The sequence below is a fragment of the Sphaerodactylus townsendi genome, linkage group LG08 (genome assembly GCF_021028975.2).
Source record: "Sphaerodactylus townsendi isolate TG3544 linkage group LG08, MPM_Stown_v2.3, whole genome shotgun sequence".
NCBI lineage: Eukaryota > Metazoa > Chordata > Lepidosauria > Squamata > Sphaerodactylidae > Sphaerodactylus > Sphaerodactylus townsendi.
The window spans coordinates 89,027,943-89,044,584 of NC_059432.1; the positions used below are offsets into that span (position 1 = coordinate 89,027,943).

Below are 16,642 nucleotides of genomic sequence, written 5' to 3' on the forward strand. Positions count from 1 at the left end.
GTAGCAGCCTCAGCAACTTTGGCTACTGTGGTTATGTAAACTAGATCCCCATTGGTTCTGGTGTGTTTTCCGGGCTATGTGGATCTTGTTCCTAACGTGCATAACAGACTTCCCTCTGTGATACACTTCTGAAGATGCCAGCCACAGATGCAGGCAAACCGTTAGGAACAAGATCCACCAGACTACAGCCACACAGCCCAGAAAACCCACCAGAACCAGTTGAATCCAGCCATGAAAGCCTTGAACAATACATAGATTCCCATTTACCAGGCACTTGTATTGCTTTCAAACACTTGAATTCTGGAATTGTTTGAGCAGTTATTAAAAGATAAAATCACTCAAGCAGTTCAAATCATAATCCCAGCAGCTGTATTTTGTTAAAAAGAAAACTATCCAAAAAGAATTACAAAATGACATGTAATGTGTAGTTCCCCCTTTTAATTAGCTAAAGTATTAAATAGCTAAAATATTATCTGAAATATGTTGAGTGATGCTGTGGTATGTATTGTTAAGCATCTGTCAATCCCTATTTACTTAATTATACTCAGGATTTTGGCCCAAGACTGAAAGAGTCTGATGGAATACTATAGTCAATTAACAGATTAGTGACTGTGCTGAAGTCATTAAGTGCATGTACAATTGAGGTAATCAGAAGATTTGGCTACATCTGTTGTTCCCATTTTTTAAGTACTTCAAATGAAAAATAGATTTTTTTAAACAATGGAAATACTATTACTGCTTAAGATGCCCTTTTAAATTTTCTCAATTTTGATCTCTTCAGACTAAAGGAATCACATACTGCTCAGAAAGAGATACACAGAGTCTTTTCCTCAGCCATTGTTTCCCCAACATTCGTATAAATTAAGCAGCATGTTTTCTCAGTCGGTAGCCTGGATGGGGTGACTGGTACCCAATTGCATGATCACATCTCTAGCAAGAGACAGAACAGTGGCCTCACACTGGAAGAAGGCAAGGTGGTGCCAGCGTGAAACCCTCAAGCAACAGCTGAGTCATCTGCAAACAGGATTTCTGAGTAGTCTGGAATGTTACAAATGTCAGGACAAAGTCTGATCAGAGTGTTTTCTTCACAATTTGTGAAGTAACTATGTATATATTTGAAGGTAAACTACTAGCAGAAAAACAGAAGGAACATGAAAGTTACCCAATGCATGTGTGAAAATAAAAAAGAAGCTCTATACAGACCCAACAACTGTAATACAGTGGTCTTTCAGTTGTTGGGTCTATATAGAGCTAATTTTTTATTTTCATGCATGGTGGCATGAATCCCATGTAGTCTGTTTCACAAAGACGTCAAAAATTTTCAGCTTAGAGATAGCTGTCTGAAGGACGACCTTTTTCCACAGGAGGCTTTGGATTTAATGAGGTGATCCCAAAAACTGTCTTTTGTTGAAAAAATGGCTATTTTGGCTGAAGAAAAATATCACAATGGGATCATAGGCTCCAAACCATCAAGAGAATCCACACGGATGAACTGAATGAGAAATTATGTCAGCAAAACTGAAAAACCTATAGACTCAGAGATTTTTTATAGGGGGTGATATCTGATTAACCCTGTGCAAAAGAAAATTAGGGCATCTTGTTTTACAGGACACAATCATCAGATTCAGAAATAGAAATTGTATACTAAAAGGAGTCAACACAGTGTAGTTGGTAGAGTTCCAGACTAGCTGTCCAATCCTAAACAGTGTTACACCATTCAAAGTCTACTAAACTTTTAAAAAAATAGCAAAACAAAAGAAGAGTTCTGTGGTACATTAAAGGCTAACACGTTTATTGTAACATAAGCTTTTGTGGGCTTGAGCCACTACACCTAACCGGGGGGAGGGGGGAGGTTCATAAAAGCTTATGCTACAAAATAAGTGTTAACTCTTCAGGTGCCACAAGGCTCTGTTTAAAAAACACCACACCAAGAACAATTTTCAGTCCCTTCCTGGAGCACTGTTTATCTCATGATGAGATAACACCATCATACAAATCCAAAAAGGGAAAGTACACAGTGGTGTGGCACTTGCCTCGGATCACACTCCTAACATAGGACTATTTCAAGCACATGATGGACGCAGCTGTAAATTTACTCTTGGAAAGGACAGCAAGAGACAGAAGATCCAAGAGGATCAAGATGGAAACATCTACTCTTTAAATATTTGCTGGAAATCAGCCATGAAATTCAACAGAATCTAAAAATAGAAAGCAAGATAATGTCTCATCAACCATGCCAAATATTCAGATTAGCCACTTCAGAGTTATTTTTCAGATGATCTCAGTATTGGATTTCATACTTTACTATTTCACTAAGAAAGGCATCCTATATACACTTCTATGGGCATATGTTCCATTGATTACAGTGAGATCGACTTATCTGACCAAATATTCCTGAGATTGGAGTCTATCTCCTTCTTCCCAAATCTGTTCTCAATGTGCCATGCAAAGACAGAATGAAGACAGTTCCTCCTGCAAACCTATCTCCACAAGCATCAACCTGATTTGTCATTATGTTTAAATTTTAAAAAGGAAATGTACACATACAAATATGTGATGACAATGATTATCCACCATTCTGACTATCAAGAATAATTTATTGAATTGGAAATTATGTTATAAAACTGTATTTGTGACTATGATAATAAGAACGTTCCCCCAACTCTCCACTGGAATTCTCTCCAATATTTGCTGGCCCAGAAACAGAATTATCAACAGGAATACAGTGTCCATTCTATAGAACAACAAAATACAGTTCCAATCACATACAGGAAAGGAAAACAACAACTTCTGATATGCTACATTCCACAATGCAAATACATAAATTATAATCCAAGGAATTGTAGCATCCAATTTGAGAAATGAGAACGGGAGAATGCCAGTACCAGTCAATTTCAGTATTTCCTGGGATGATGAACCCACCTTGTCAGCTCTCCCTGATCTTTAAAATTGCCTGGATTATTGCTGGAGATTAATATCCTGTTCTACGTCCATATGTCTCCTTCAGGCTACCTTATACTGTGGCAACTGTCTAATGTGCAATTGGAAATGTATCTTGTTGTGCTATAGAACAGACACTGAGTTTATATCAATATTTCAGTTTGTTCTAGTAAACTTTCCTAGAGGGTTCAGGATTGTTTGTTTGTATGGTTTTTCAGAAACAAAATCCCCACTAAACAATAGAAATAAGGTGTCTTGTTAAGTGGTCTTCAACTGATCCTGCACAATTAGTAGGAATGCTCAAACACCCATTGATTCAACTCATGTTTTGGTGGGCCACTGTGAGTAGCAGAGTGCTGGACTAGATGGACTCTGGTCTGATCCAGCAGGCTTGTTCTTATGTTCTGTTCGCTGGCTGCAAACAAGAGGCCAGTTTTTCAATGATCAGTTCAACTGTTAATTGATCTGCTCAAGGTTGCTTGGGCAGGTTGCTTCACTGTATTCCTTCCTAACCGTGCAGTACAGTACAGTTTGTGTGTGTGGATGTGTGTTCTCACACTGCCAGATTAAGCCCACCCTCTGCATTGCATGACTGTTCTGCACAGCAAGCAGTTTAAACAATTAGTTACAAATCATACAAATTAATCAAAATGCTATGTTTTAATAAAATCTTTCTCTCCGGTGTTTACCTAAGTAGTCACTAGTGATGCTAATGGCTGTTTGAATTGGTGACAACTTTGTGCATATACAGTTTTGAAGTAAACATGATGCAAAACAATTTGGCAGGCATTCACAGCTGAACACACCAGATAGTTGGCCCACATCTAACTGACACCTCCAGGCACTGTAACTTTGCTGAATATGTTTGTGGAAAAATTCACAGCTTCTCCAATGGTTATTAAGTTTAGAATTCCCTTATTCCATCTTATTTAATATACAGCAACAGAAATGGTTATTCTAGACTGGAAGCAAATCTGGGGTGGAAGCTAAAATCAGCTCCACCCCCAGGAATGCCCACGCTTGCCTTCCCATACACACACCACGTTAACTTAGATTGGAAAATTTCCTTTTCCACACTGGACTTTTCTACTCCCATCCTGATTACTCATTTCCTTAAAAGAAAACTAATGTTACAGAGTCTGATGCAACAACCTACAATTTCCATTGGCTTGTAACATATTAATTGCCAATCACTGAAGGCAAAGCCAAGACTTGCAGGCACATATGGTTGGGTAGATGTGTTTTTAGTTGCACAAAAATCTGAATTCTTCATTTATGAAGCATAATTGTAGTGAAGCATAAGAATCACCGGCTTTGTGATTATCATCACAATCATATGCAGAGTTGCTCTAGTCCACATGTGTCAAACTCAAGGCCTGCAGGCCACATTCGGCCCAGCATACAATTATTTCTGGCCCGCATAACACACACTTCAAATCCCATTGTCCGGCCCCCTCCCCTCCCTCCCTCCCCTTCCATCCTTTGCATGCCACCCCTCCCTCTCCCCCTCCCTCACTCCCCTTCCCTTGCATGCCACCCCCTCACCTCCCTCACTTTCCCTTGCATGCCATTCCTCCCTCTCCCCCTCCCTCACTCCCCTTCCCTTGCATGCCACCCCCTTCACCTCCCTCACTTTCCCTTGCATGCCACCCCTCCCTCTCCCCCTCCCTCACTCCCCTTCCCTTGTATGCCACCCCTCCCCTCCCTCGCTTTCCCTTGCATGCCACTCCTCCCTCTCCCCTCCCTCCCTCACTCCCCTTCCCTTGCATGCCATCACTCCCTCCCCTTCCTCACTTTCCCTTGCATGCCACCCCTCCCTCTCTTCCCTCCCATACTCCCCTTCCCTTGCATGCAACCCCTCCCTCCCCTCCCTCCCTTTCCCTTGCATGCAACCCCCCTTCCCTTCCTCTCCCTCTGCTAGGGTGGGTGGGCCATGTCCAGATGCCGGAGCCCCTCCCCTCCCCTCCCTCCCCTGCATGCCCCCTCACTCCCATCCCTCACTCCCTTCCTTCCCCTTCCCCTGCACGCTGCACCCCATCCCCCAGAGAAAGGAGTCACTCCTCCCCAGACTCACTGGGATGCCAGGAGCTGAGGCAAGCAGGGAGGGGAGCAGCCGTAAGGGGGCAAACCCCCCTCTGGGTGCCCCCCTGCATGGAGCACCACTTACTCATGAGTAAGCCCTGCTCCCCAGCCCAGCAGCCAAGATGTCAGTTTCTCTGGTGGCTGCTGGACAAGAAGGAGAGCCCACGGCAGCCCCTCTTTCCAACCCAACAACTGGGACACCAGTTTCTCTGGTGTCCCTGCTGCTGGGCTGGGAAGAGGGGTCAAGGGCAGCTGCTTTTCCCCAGCAGCCAAGATGCCAGTTTCTTTGGCTTCTGGGCTGCTGGGTGAGAAGGGGAGCCCACAGCAGCCCCTCTTTCCAGCCCAGCAGCTGGGACACCAGTTTTTATTCATTTTGGAATGATATCCTGTATTTCAATGTATATTAATGTTCAAGAAACATTTAGTTTTAGTCTGTTCAATAAATGCTTATCCTGTTCAGCCTGCGACCTAAAGTGCGCTTTGTGTTTTGGCCCCCTGAGCGATTGAGTTTGACACCCCTGCTCTAGTCCAGCCTACCTGAACATAGTACTTGCTTCCAAATAGACATGACTGATGTGTAAAAGATTCAGTGTTAAAATCAATGATCAAGGGCAGAATAGCTGACTAGGATGACCTAGTACATGTCCTCACACTTGCAAATATTCATGTCACTCTTTGATGGTGACAGGATAAGGTTACCTTGTGGAAATCCAGTGACACATGCTAGATAAGGCAAATCTTTTCTAAGAATCCTTGCTTAGCAAGATGACTCTTGAAAGACAGAATCTCTAGCTGCTTCCATGAACCAGAAGCTCTAAATACATGCACCTGCTTCAGCGGCAGGGCATAAAAGAACTATGCAGGAAGCATCACCTTGTCAGCTTGGAATAATCAATTGCCACTGTCTTCTGTATTAACAGAGTCCCAGTCTTTAAAAAATACAGGGGAAAACTGTTCCTAGACTGCACCATTTTTTTCAGACTGGGGAACAACATTAGTGATTGTTTCCCATGACAAATATCTCAACGCAGTAAAAACTGCTGTATCAGGAAAAGGTCAAGTCTGCCTAGGAACTTTCATCTACTGTGTTTCCCCGAAAATAAGACAGTGTCTTATATTAATTTTTGCTCCCAAAGATGCACCATGTCTTATTTTCAGGGGATGTCTTATTTTTCCGTTCCACAGCTGCATGCTCTGGTCGACGGGCATGCTTCCAAACAAAAACTTTGCTATGTCTTACTTTTGGGGGATGCTTTATATTTAGCACTTCAGCAACACCTCTACTATGTCTTATTTTCAGGGGATGTCTTATTTTCGGGGAAACAGGGTAGTTCCCCATACGCCACCAGCATTTTTGTATATGGTGAAACATTGGCTGATTTCACATGGGCCAAAAACAGCAGCGTGAAAATGGTGTGAAAACAGTATAAACCCTTTTATACAATTTTCACACCGCTGTTTTTGGCCCATGTGGAATCAGCCATTCATTCATATTATTTTCCTGATTACAAACTGGAGTGGTACAGTCCAAGAACTGTGGGGGGTTTTTTTCTGTGTAGACTTGGAAGCCTGGAAATCTGCTCTTACAAGTGATCTCCAGGCACTCAGGATCATTTCCACTGGAGGAAATGGATGCTTTGGAGGGTGATACACATAAACCAGGGAGCCTCTCTCCCAAAAAATGGATGCTTTGGAGGGTGAACTCTATGGCCATGTGAGGTCCCTTTACTCCCCAAACCCTTCTTCTCCCCAGGCTCCACCCACAAAATCTTCAGGTATTTCTCTACCTAAAGCAAGCAACCCTAACAATGACAAATGTCTGTATACAGTAATGGTAAAGTATTAAAATACTGGGAAAGCTACAGGGGCATAATAACATCAGAATTACAAGGTTATTGGCCACATGTTTATCCTTGCAGGTTCCATCAAATCCAGCATCACTTTTTTTTGATAATCAAAGAGGGGTCCACCACCCCCAGATGAAGAACTAGTTGAATCCCACTCAATGTTTTCCAATCATATACAAGTTAAAGATTATGTCACAAAACAGGCAATTGTTCCTTTATTGTGGCAAGGCTGAACATTACTTTCATTGTTCTGGTAATTGCTATATCCATGTTTGGTTCATAGACAGTGTTTCAAAATCAAGGTGGAGTCTGAAGTGCTCTCAGAATTACAACTGATTTACAGACTACAGAGATTAGTTCCTCATAAGAAATAGCAATTTTGGAGAAGAGACACTACTATATACCATAAAATCTAGGAGAAACAGAGTAGCAACAGAGGGTAGATACTGTAAAACAGCATCCCTAATCTTTTTGAGTGGGCACCTTTGGAATTCTGACCACACATGCAAAGGAAGCCTAAGTGCAAGGAAAAGGGGGTAATTTAAACATATACTGGAAAAGAAAAATGAGAGAGAATAAATTCAACACTGTGGTGGCAGCTGCTGCTGAAATGTTATTTTAATCTGCCCAGCCAATTGGATCTCCAGTGACTAATCAGAAACCCTCTTGGGCAAGTGCCTGACCTGGCCTCACCCCCTATCTAACAAACACTTGATGGGCACCAAGCCACCTTTGGGCATTACATCTGGGACATCAGCTCTAAGAACTTTCACTTTTACTATGCTGTATCTCCAAAGGCTGGAAGGAACAGATGCATTGTCACCAGTAGAGACACTATAGGCCAATGGCTGGTAGACTAATGTCCTCCTGTGGATCTTCAGAGTGAAAATGTCTTAATACAGAGAAAAAGCTGAAGAGATTTTGAGAAAGTTTTGTTGTTAGGTTGAATGGAACTAGATAGCAGCCCGTTCTGCCAGCACATATATGGGGTTGCTAGGACATATACAACGCATGCATACAGAAGCCTACAACTGATATAAAATGGAAGCAGAAGTAATATAAAAAGCAGAAGTAATATAAGTAATATATAAGTAATATAAAATATAAGTAATATAAAAAGCAGAAGTAATATAAGTAATATAAAAAGCAGAAGTAATATAAGAAGATAAAATGAAATTTGAAATTTTGTAATCTCATGGAAGGGGGAGAAGTTGGAGTGTCTGACCTTTGACCTGGACATGACATCACAGGACATGAAATCACATCCCTACAGAGCTCTCCCTTCCCCACACTATACCTTCCCCAAGCATTGCTTCTAATATCCATGAATTTCTTGAGGTGGGATTGGCAACTGCATTTGCACACTAATGATGAGTAAACACTCCCTGCTTAACCCCACACTGTCTGCATCTTTACAAACATTCCTGTTGATTACTGGAAAATATATGACAGCTTGTTGTAGGGTTGCCACCTCTTGGTTGGGAAATACCTGGAGATTTTGTGGGTGGAGCCTGAGGAGGGTAGGATTTGGGGAGGGGGAGAATTCAAAGAGGTATAATATCATAGAGTCCACCTTCCAGAGTGGCCATTTTCTCCAGGTGAATGGATATCTGTAGCCCGCAGTTGAGTTGTAACAGTGGAAAGTCTCCAACCACCAACTCCAGCTCTTTGCAAGAGTTTGATTAGATGTGCACCAAAGGCTGTATCAACAGGTGCCTGAGCTCCTAGCCGTAGGTCCTTCCTATAAATTACTTTTCACTGTTTTCCTCAGCATAAGGTTTTTGCAGCCTCCAGAACTGAATGGGAAAGCTGAGAAAACTACCAACCTAGGCAATCCAGTAAATCCTGGACATGCAGTAACAGCATCTATTGGCTGGCTGCCTATGTGATTTTGAGTGCCAGCAATTCTTCAGTCATGAACATGTTCACAGATTTAAACCATGAGAAAATCAGCAATATAAGTGTATCTGGTGCTCAACTCAATGGAAAATGGACAGTGCAAGCGGAGAAAATTTGCTTTTCTAACATGCTATTTGTGATCACGAACCTAAGGATACCAGGTCCCAGGTGGGACTGCCCAGGTTCCAGGTGGGACTACAAATATTAGTTCTTCTGGAGAAAATGGATTCTTTGGAAGGTGGACTCCATGCATACCCAACTGAAGCTCTGCCTCCCCAGGCTCCACCCGCAAATCTCCAGAAGTTTCCCAAACTAGAGGTGGCAACTCATCCTCCACAACCCTCCCCCAGTAATCAGGGGAGACCTGGCAACACTATCATGAACCTGAAGATAGCCAGGAGAAGAAGCAAACAGTTTAGGGAGAGGAAGACAGGAAGTGTACGGTAGCACCAAGATCCTGTATGGTCCTGCAGGTTATCCCCATCTAGTCACTGAGCCTATTTCTATTTTAGTTTATGACTGAATGTACATAACGCTATGCTGAAAAGGCTCTTGCCAAGTAGTTACTCACAGACAGGATTGTAAAGGATCTCATGTCAGCTTCTGTTAAACCAAAGAGGATGTTTCTATAAATGTCAAATGGTGCAAACTCAGGATTCTAATCTGAATTGTAGCCCAGGCCTAACTTTGGAGGAGGTAAAGTAACCGAGAGAGCCTTGAAAGAAAGTGAGGAGCACAGCAAGGCTGACAGTCCGTGCCAAACTGGCATAGTCAAAGATCATAAATAGACCTAATCCTGCCTGCCACATGTGGGACTGGAGGCACCAGCCAAGCCCACAGATTTTTCCATTATACAAATGGGGACATTGTGTGGGCTTTTCTCAGAACTGACCCAGCACAATAAGGAGGGACTGTGACAAAGGGCACTTTGCAAACACGGACTGTGCTTTGTTGAGATCAGCACATTCTGGCACCCGCCTGTTGCAAAAAGCATTTGAAATGAGAATTTGCAACAAGCTACTTGCAACAACAAAAGCCAGCACTCTCCCTTCTTGTCAGCACAGATTAAAGAGGGTGGGAATGTGTAGGCACGGTCAAGCTCCAGAGCTAGCAGATAAGCACTGAACTGCAGGTTGGAGAATTACAGGCGTTTACTGGCTGTGAGACTCAAGCCCTGTCATCCATGTGAGCAGCCATTACCCTATTATCTGCTCAGTAGGAACTAAAGAGAAGTCCTGCAGTTCCCAATCTCCAGGTGGTAGCTGGAAGTCTCTTGGGATTACAACTGATCTTTAGGTGAGACTTGACAGGCATCAGTTCACATGGAGAAAATGGCTTCTTTGAAAGGCAGATCTCTGTCACCTTGAGATCAACCCTGGGAGATCTTCAGCTGCCACCTGGAGGTTGGAAACCCTAAGCTATGACCACATGATTGGAAATATGTTGGCTTTCATTAATTTTGGATAAGAGAGTGAAGTCTGAGATAGGTTCCAATTCTGACAGGTTCCAATTTTCATGCTCCCAAGCTGTCCTCACATTACTTACCAATTGTGCTTTACGCTGATGACTCTGTCCTGCTTTCACGCTCCAGGGTGGGTCTGAGGAGGCTCATGAAACAATTTTCCGAGTACTGCGACTCTAATAAATTATCAATTAATTATCAAAAAACCAAAATTATGGTTTTCGCTAGATCTCTGAAAAAACACTACTGGTCACAGGTTTCCCAGATGATGCTCAACGTGAGTTTGATTTAATACAGGGAAGACTGTATCTTCAAGGCAGGGTCTGTTGATTTCTGTGACCCTTCCAGTGATGTGGTGCCATGATTTCATTTTGTTTCCCCCCGGGGGCTTAACAGAGGACAGCATGTTACACAAACAGTTTTACTGGAACCTAATATTTTGCCTCCTTTCTCACACTTCTGTTTCAGCCTCTGTGGTTTTAATTATATCCTCCTGATTTCTTACACTGAAAAACATGAAAAGCTTCTTGGTGTTTTGCAACTGCTGCTGTGCAGCCGGAGCCTTAACTGCAAAGGTAGCGCCATCTACTGGTCACAAATGAAATGCATCTCCACAAAAAGTGTCAGAAAGAAACTCTCAGCCCCACCAAGCGGCTGACTGTGGTCAGTATTATTAGCATTAGCGTTACACGCATTATTAGTATTAGTAGTAAATCATGCAAATGGCAAAGGCATCTGACAGTAAACGTAAAGAGAGCTCAGGAGACAAAATGCAAAGCATTTGTTTTGATTGTATATTTTCTTCTTGAGAATATGTAGGACATCAACTGGGGATCAACATGGCTATTGCACAAGAGCATAAACTTGCATCTTCATAGAACAGCATGATAGAACAAACTTTGGATAGTAGTTAGAGTATCAGAGTAGGATCTGGGAGACCCAAGTTCAAATCCTCACTATGCCATGGAAGCGTGCTAGCTGTCCCTGGACCAGTTACACCCTCTCAGTGTAAATGACTCCGGCAGATTCTGCGTGGGCCAAAAACAGCAGTGTGAAACTGGTGTGAAATCGGTATAAAATGGTTTAAAACGGTGTAAAAGGGTTTACACTGTTTTCACACCGTTTTCACACCATTGTTTTTGGCCTGTGCGGAATCCGCCTCACAGAGTTCTTGTGATGATAAAATGGAACTCCTTGGAGGAAGGTGCCATATAAATATAGCCAATAAAATAAGTTAATCTTAGAACGCATGCTTTGGAGAGCCCATGTGGTTGGCCAGTTCAATTCCCCACTCTTTAGTCCTTTTAGACATTGACATGTACCAGGATCTGACCAACCAGGCCCAACAGGGCCACACATTACCTGCATTCCTGCTAATCATCATGTAGAGTGAACAGGGGCACATATTTCCTAAGCTATGCATGTGCAGCTTTGGCAGGTGTGAACACAAACACAAACCCTGAAAAATCCAGCAGTAAGTGTGCACATGTTGAAGATGCACACATAAGCAGCATTCATACCCTGTTCATGCAAAATGGTGGTCTCAAGTATTGGGAAAATACTATCTGGTCCAAGCCCTCAAACAGGGTGGATTACCCAGACCTGAATGGGCCAGGCTTGGCTGAGCTCATCATTTCTCAGAAGCCAAGCAAAGTCAACCCTGGTTAGCATTTGGATGGGAGACTTCCAAGGAAGACCTGTGTTGCTATGCAGAAGGCGGCAGTGGCAAACCACCTCTGTTAGACTCTTGCCTGGAAAACCCTTTTGGGTTGCCATACGTTGGCTGCATCTTGAGGGTACTTTACACTCACAGGGTGGCCACCTCTGGGCTGGGAAGTACCTGGAGATGTTGGGGGTGGAGCCTGAGGGGGTGGAGTTTGGGAAGGGAAAGGACTTCAATGGGCGTAATGCCATAGAGCCCACCTTCCAAAGTGGCCATTTTCTCCAGGGGAACTGACCTCTGTTGCCTGGAGATTTGTTATAATAGCAGGAGATCTCAAGCCACAACCTGGAGGTTGGCAACCCTAGTAAAGAACATGTTGTTGACTCTTTTCTCTGGCATCAAAGCTGCTATTTTCCTCTTCCAGGGAGACACACAGAGGTAGCTGTATGTTTTCATTTGCAAGGGAAGTTACAGTTTGAGCAGGTGGTAGCCGGGCTTTGCTTTAGAAAAGCAGCAAAAGACAATTTTCCGCACCCAAGCCCTGAGAGCCTGCTCTGCAACAATGTGTTTTTTGTACAGACTGCTAGTTTGTGATGAACTTCCCCCACCAAGTCACCCTTGTATGGCTGGCCCCATCCACTATTTTTGGTGCAGTTTGGTTTAACTTTGGACCCTCAAAGGGGGTGCCCCATCCCCCATTCTTTGCTAAGGAGATGGGGGCAACCCTTTTGAGGGCCCATAATGTTGGACCCCCTGAACCAAACTGCACCAAACTTGGGGGGTGCCATCATGACAGTCTCCAGGTGATACCCTGAAATTGTGGTGCTGATATGTCCAAAAATGCACCCCCTGCAGGAACATCCCAGAAATTTGTCCAAGAATCTTTGTTCTGCATTGAGTCTTCTGTATTGCTGTCAATGGGGGTTGCAGGCTGGGAGGGCACATTTCTGAAGGCACAGTCTCAAAACTTTCATGGTCTCATCAGGAGACTGCCATGATAACACCTCCCAGGTTTGGTGCAGTTTGGTTCAGGGGGGCCAAAGTTATGGACCTTCAAAACTGTAGCCCCCATCTCCTATTAGTTCCCATTGGAAACAATGGGGGATAGGGGCACCCCTTTGGGAGTCCATAACTTTGGACTCCCTGACCCAAACATCACAAAACATGGGGGGTAGCATAAGGACAGTCTCCTGATGATACGCTGAATTTTTGGTGCCACTAGCCTAAAAACTGCGCCCCCTGCAGGCCAAAAATGGAAAACCACTAAATATACCCAAAATCGAACCCTGCATTTTGATGCCCCCCCCCACAAGGTGATGCCCTGGGCAGCTGCCCACCTTGCCCGATGGGCATTACGCCCCTGCCTCAGCAGGGTATAATGCCATAGAGTCCACCCTCCTAAACTGCCATTTTCTGCAGGGGTGCTGATTTTGGTCATCTGGAGATCAACTGTAATAGCAAGAGATCCCCAGTTGCCACCTGGAGTTTGGCAACCCTACCAGGAGGAGGATGAGCACTTAGCAGTTGTCAAACATGTAACACTCCACTTCATTTTTTAAAATCACTACGTCTGTCCTGATGATTGATGAGCTGCTGATCAGCGATGCTAGCTTTTCCAAGTTGCTATTTCGCTGGATGAGATTTGTGATTGGTGTGCTAGCGCTTGCGGAGAAATACAGTTATCTTCTTGTTCCTTACTCTCATAGGAGTCTATTTTATTTTTCAGTCCAAGAAGGATCTGTCAGATGCACTCCTCAATCCTGTGTCTTCAAGCCTAGTTTCATTCCCTCCCTCATGCCAACCACTGCTAGAGACAGAATGTCAGGACTCTCGATAAGACGTACTGGTTTGAGTTGATGATCAGAAGAAAACAGTTGCATTTCTCAAAAGAAGAAATGTTCCATGGAAGATAAATGGAATGTTGGCATAGAGGAGAGAGCTCCCTTAATTATAAAATAATATTGTAAAAGGGAGGAGCTTCAGGTTTGGAATCTGAATCTTTTTGACTAAATAGTGATCAAACCCAAGTAAACCCTTATCTGTTTTTCATATTTTGCTTCCTTGGTCTCTAGGGATTAAATGGAAGACCCAGCTCTGTATGCTTAGGTAAGGCAACACCCCCCCCCCCCGCTTCTTTGTGTATTCTCTGAAGTAAATGTTTCATTCAATGACAATTTTCTTACAAAGCAATCTATTATCCTACACTCACTTTCTTTAGGAGTGAGCCCTGTTTAACAGAGACACAAAGAATAAACGCATCTGGTAGCTTTCAAGGTTTAACAAGATCCTTTTGCTGTGTCTATAATTTGTATAGCTCATGAAGCTCTAATCTGCAATTAGACAGTTGAGTTTTCATATTTGCATTAAAATGGAATAACTTATGTAAGTGCCACAAATATTTCAACAAATTCCAGATTAATAGGTTCACTGTGTAAATTTTTGCTGGTTAACTTAAATAACGGTTGTAAAAGAGGCAAATTGGCAGATAATGCATGAAAATAATGGTCATCAAAAACTTAGGACCCAAAATGTCTGTGATAATCAATCAATGGGTCACCATATCAAGTAACTTTGGACTTGTGGGTCACCATACCATAAAATAGGAACTTCCCTCTGAATAACGCTTGTATCAGTATATTTTTCAATCAGGTTTAAGCAAAATAAAAAGAAGTTAAAATATATGTCATTGGCAAATGTTATTTCATTTCTTAGGGATCTGACCTGCTTATTCTGAAAGTATGTGTGATAACTGAGTTTAAAGTCTGAATGACAAGGAAACTTGGTTGTTTAAAGGTATAGAACATACACCATTAATCTACATTTCCCATAGTTGGACTGTTAAATTTTAGTGGAATACATGGAACACAGAAATGTCTGTTTTTATGGATGTCAAAATAAAAATGAGACAAGGCAAAGGGTTCCATCACCAAACATCCACTGCAATTTTAATTCAAAGCTATTTAAATTTACAAATTTACTTTGGAATCCTTGTGCCAGATACTCAGCAGGCAGAAAGCGTATATATTATGATGGCACTGGAACGGTATAGAAACATAACTTGTATAGCAATTCTTTTTTTAAAGAAAGAAAGAGCTGTTTTCATCTAGTTTGAAGGTTCTTTTGCAATGGCTTCTTTCCTGTGCAACAGAAACAAATGTTAATGAATTGAACAGCAATGATGCGGCTATTCGTAATACAAACTACATTACATGTAAGACGGCAATCACTCACCCTCTGTTAGGAGAAGACATAGTACACCATTAATGCACAACCTGCAAGCCAGCCAACCAAGAGAAGGACAGGTACAACCAAACGGGAATATGGGATTGCCTCTGAGGAGACAAAGTAACAATTTTATTTACATAGTGGGATAAGACCAATTATTGCCTCTGATGTCTAATCAGGAGCAAAAGATAAAACTCTTTTAAGGTTTAGATTATTAAGGTACCGATAGTAATCATCTGAAATGAATAGAAGGCGAAAAGACTAATTGTAGGATCGATTCCAGTACATTACTGTGATGAGAGATTAATGCAGAAATGAAATGTCACGGCTCTGAAAATTGGCAGATACTCTACATTCAAAAGGAAGACATTCCAATTTGTACTTTGTTAGAAACATGACATATTGGGAGCATGTCCTTATTAAAAATAGAATTCAGGTGTCAAGTTATGTCACAGACACATGACAAAATCCTTTCCTGAAACATTAAAATGTCTTCTAAAATGCAGGTCTTGTGCCAGATTTTCAATCTGAAATCTGAAGAGAATTAGTACAGAGATGGGTGCACCCAAACTTGGCAACAACTCAGGCACGACCTTATTTGATGCCAGTTCAAAGTAATGTTTCAATATGGACCATGAGAAGGTTATGCACAGACTTAACAGCGTCAAGCTAAAAAGAGGTACACTGTTCTAAGCCCACTAAGGGCAACACTCTGTTTAGGATTGCACTGTAAATCAAATGTTGTAAAGAGCTAAGCAATGGATGGATTGTGCTCCAAATCTGTGACTCTCATTTGCTTTTTGACATACTTGCGCTTAACATGCTGTCCATGATGCTGTTGACAATATTTGTCTGCTGAAAGAGACTGACGGCGAACACAATAGCCACTGCAATTTACAATCAATTTGTTACCTATTTAGTTCAGAATAAGCACTTGTTATGGTAAGAGTGCATAGAATAAATTGTGATTCCGGTCTAATACAGCATTTCCATGTGCAGAAGAATTTATCTGTGGAGCATAGCTTTTTCACCTGTCTTCTCTCTTCCCCCAGTAGCTCCAAATTCTTCCTATTCCCAAGAAGCAATATTTCAGGGTCATTTTGGGCTATTGCATAAGAGGGGAAGTGAGAGCAATGTGATCTACAAATGAAAATTCTTCTGCCAGTGGAAACACTTTGGTAGATCCAAGGTTGTGCTTTATAGACGTAATTTATGTTCCAGTATTACCACTTGCTGACTTTCAGCAGGGGATTCTCCCACTGCCATGCTTGCTTTCCCACAGCCAAGGATGTTAGAAGCTAGTGGAAAAAAATCTGGGAGATGATGTCTGACATAAAAGGGACATAACTTTCAGTTTACACTCCAGAAATCCCCCAAATCTCTATGCTTTTTACCATAGGAATTTGGGGGAAATTCCTAGATTGTCATCCAGAAATACATCACTTTTGGGTTATACATGACCATTCTCTCTGAACTCTCTCAACTCGCCCCTCCCCCACTGCCCTCCGAAGCAAAGTTCACCAA

General features: G+C 42.5%; 1 protein-coding gene across 2 annotated transcripts in view; it reads right to left on the reverse strand.

Annotated features, from left to right (window-relative positions):
* Nucleotides 1-14,973: 14,973 nt before the first annotated feature.
* STRIT1 (small transmembrane regulator of ion transport 1) overlaps nt 14,974-16,642 on the reverse strand; it is a 51,749-nt gene continuing 50,080 nt past the window's right edge. For both annotated transcript variants that reach the window (XM_048506555.1, XM_048506556.1), the window contains exons 2-3: nt 15,125-15,225; nt 14,974-15,030 (exon numbers count right to left, since the gene is read on the reverse strand). In XM_048506555.1, the coding sequence (XP_048362512.1) occupies nt 15,131-15,225 (95 nt within the window). In that variant the 3' untranslated portion in view covers nt 14,974-15,030; nt 15,125-15,130. The remainder of the gene's footprint in view (nt 15,031-15,124; nt 15,226-16,642) is intronic.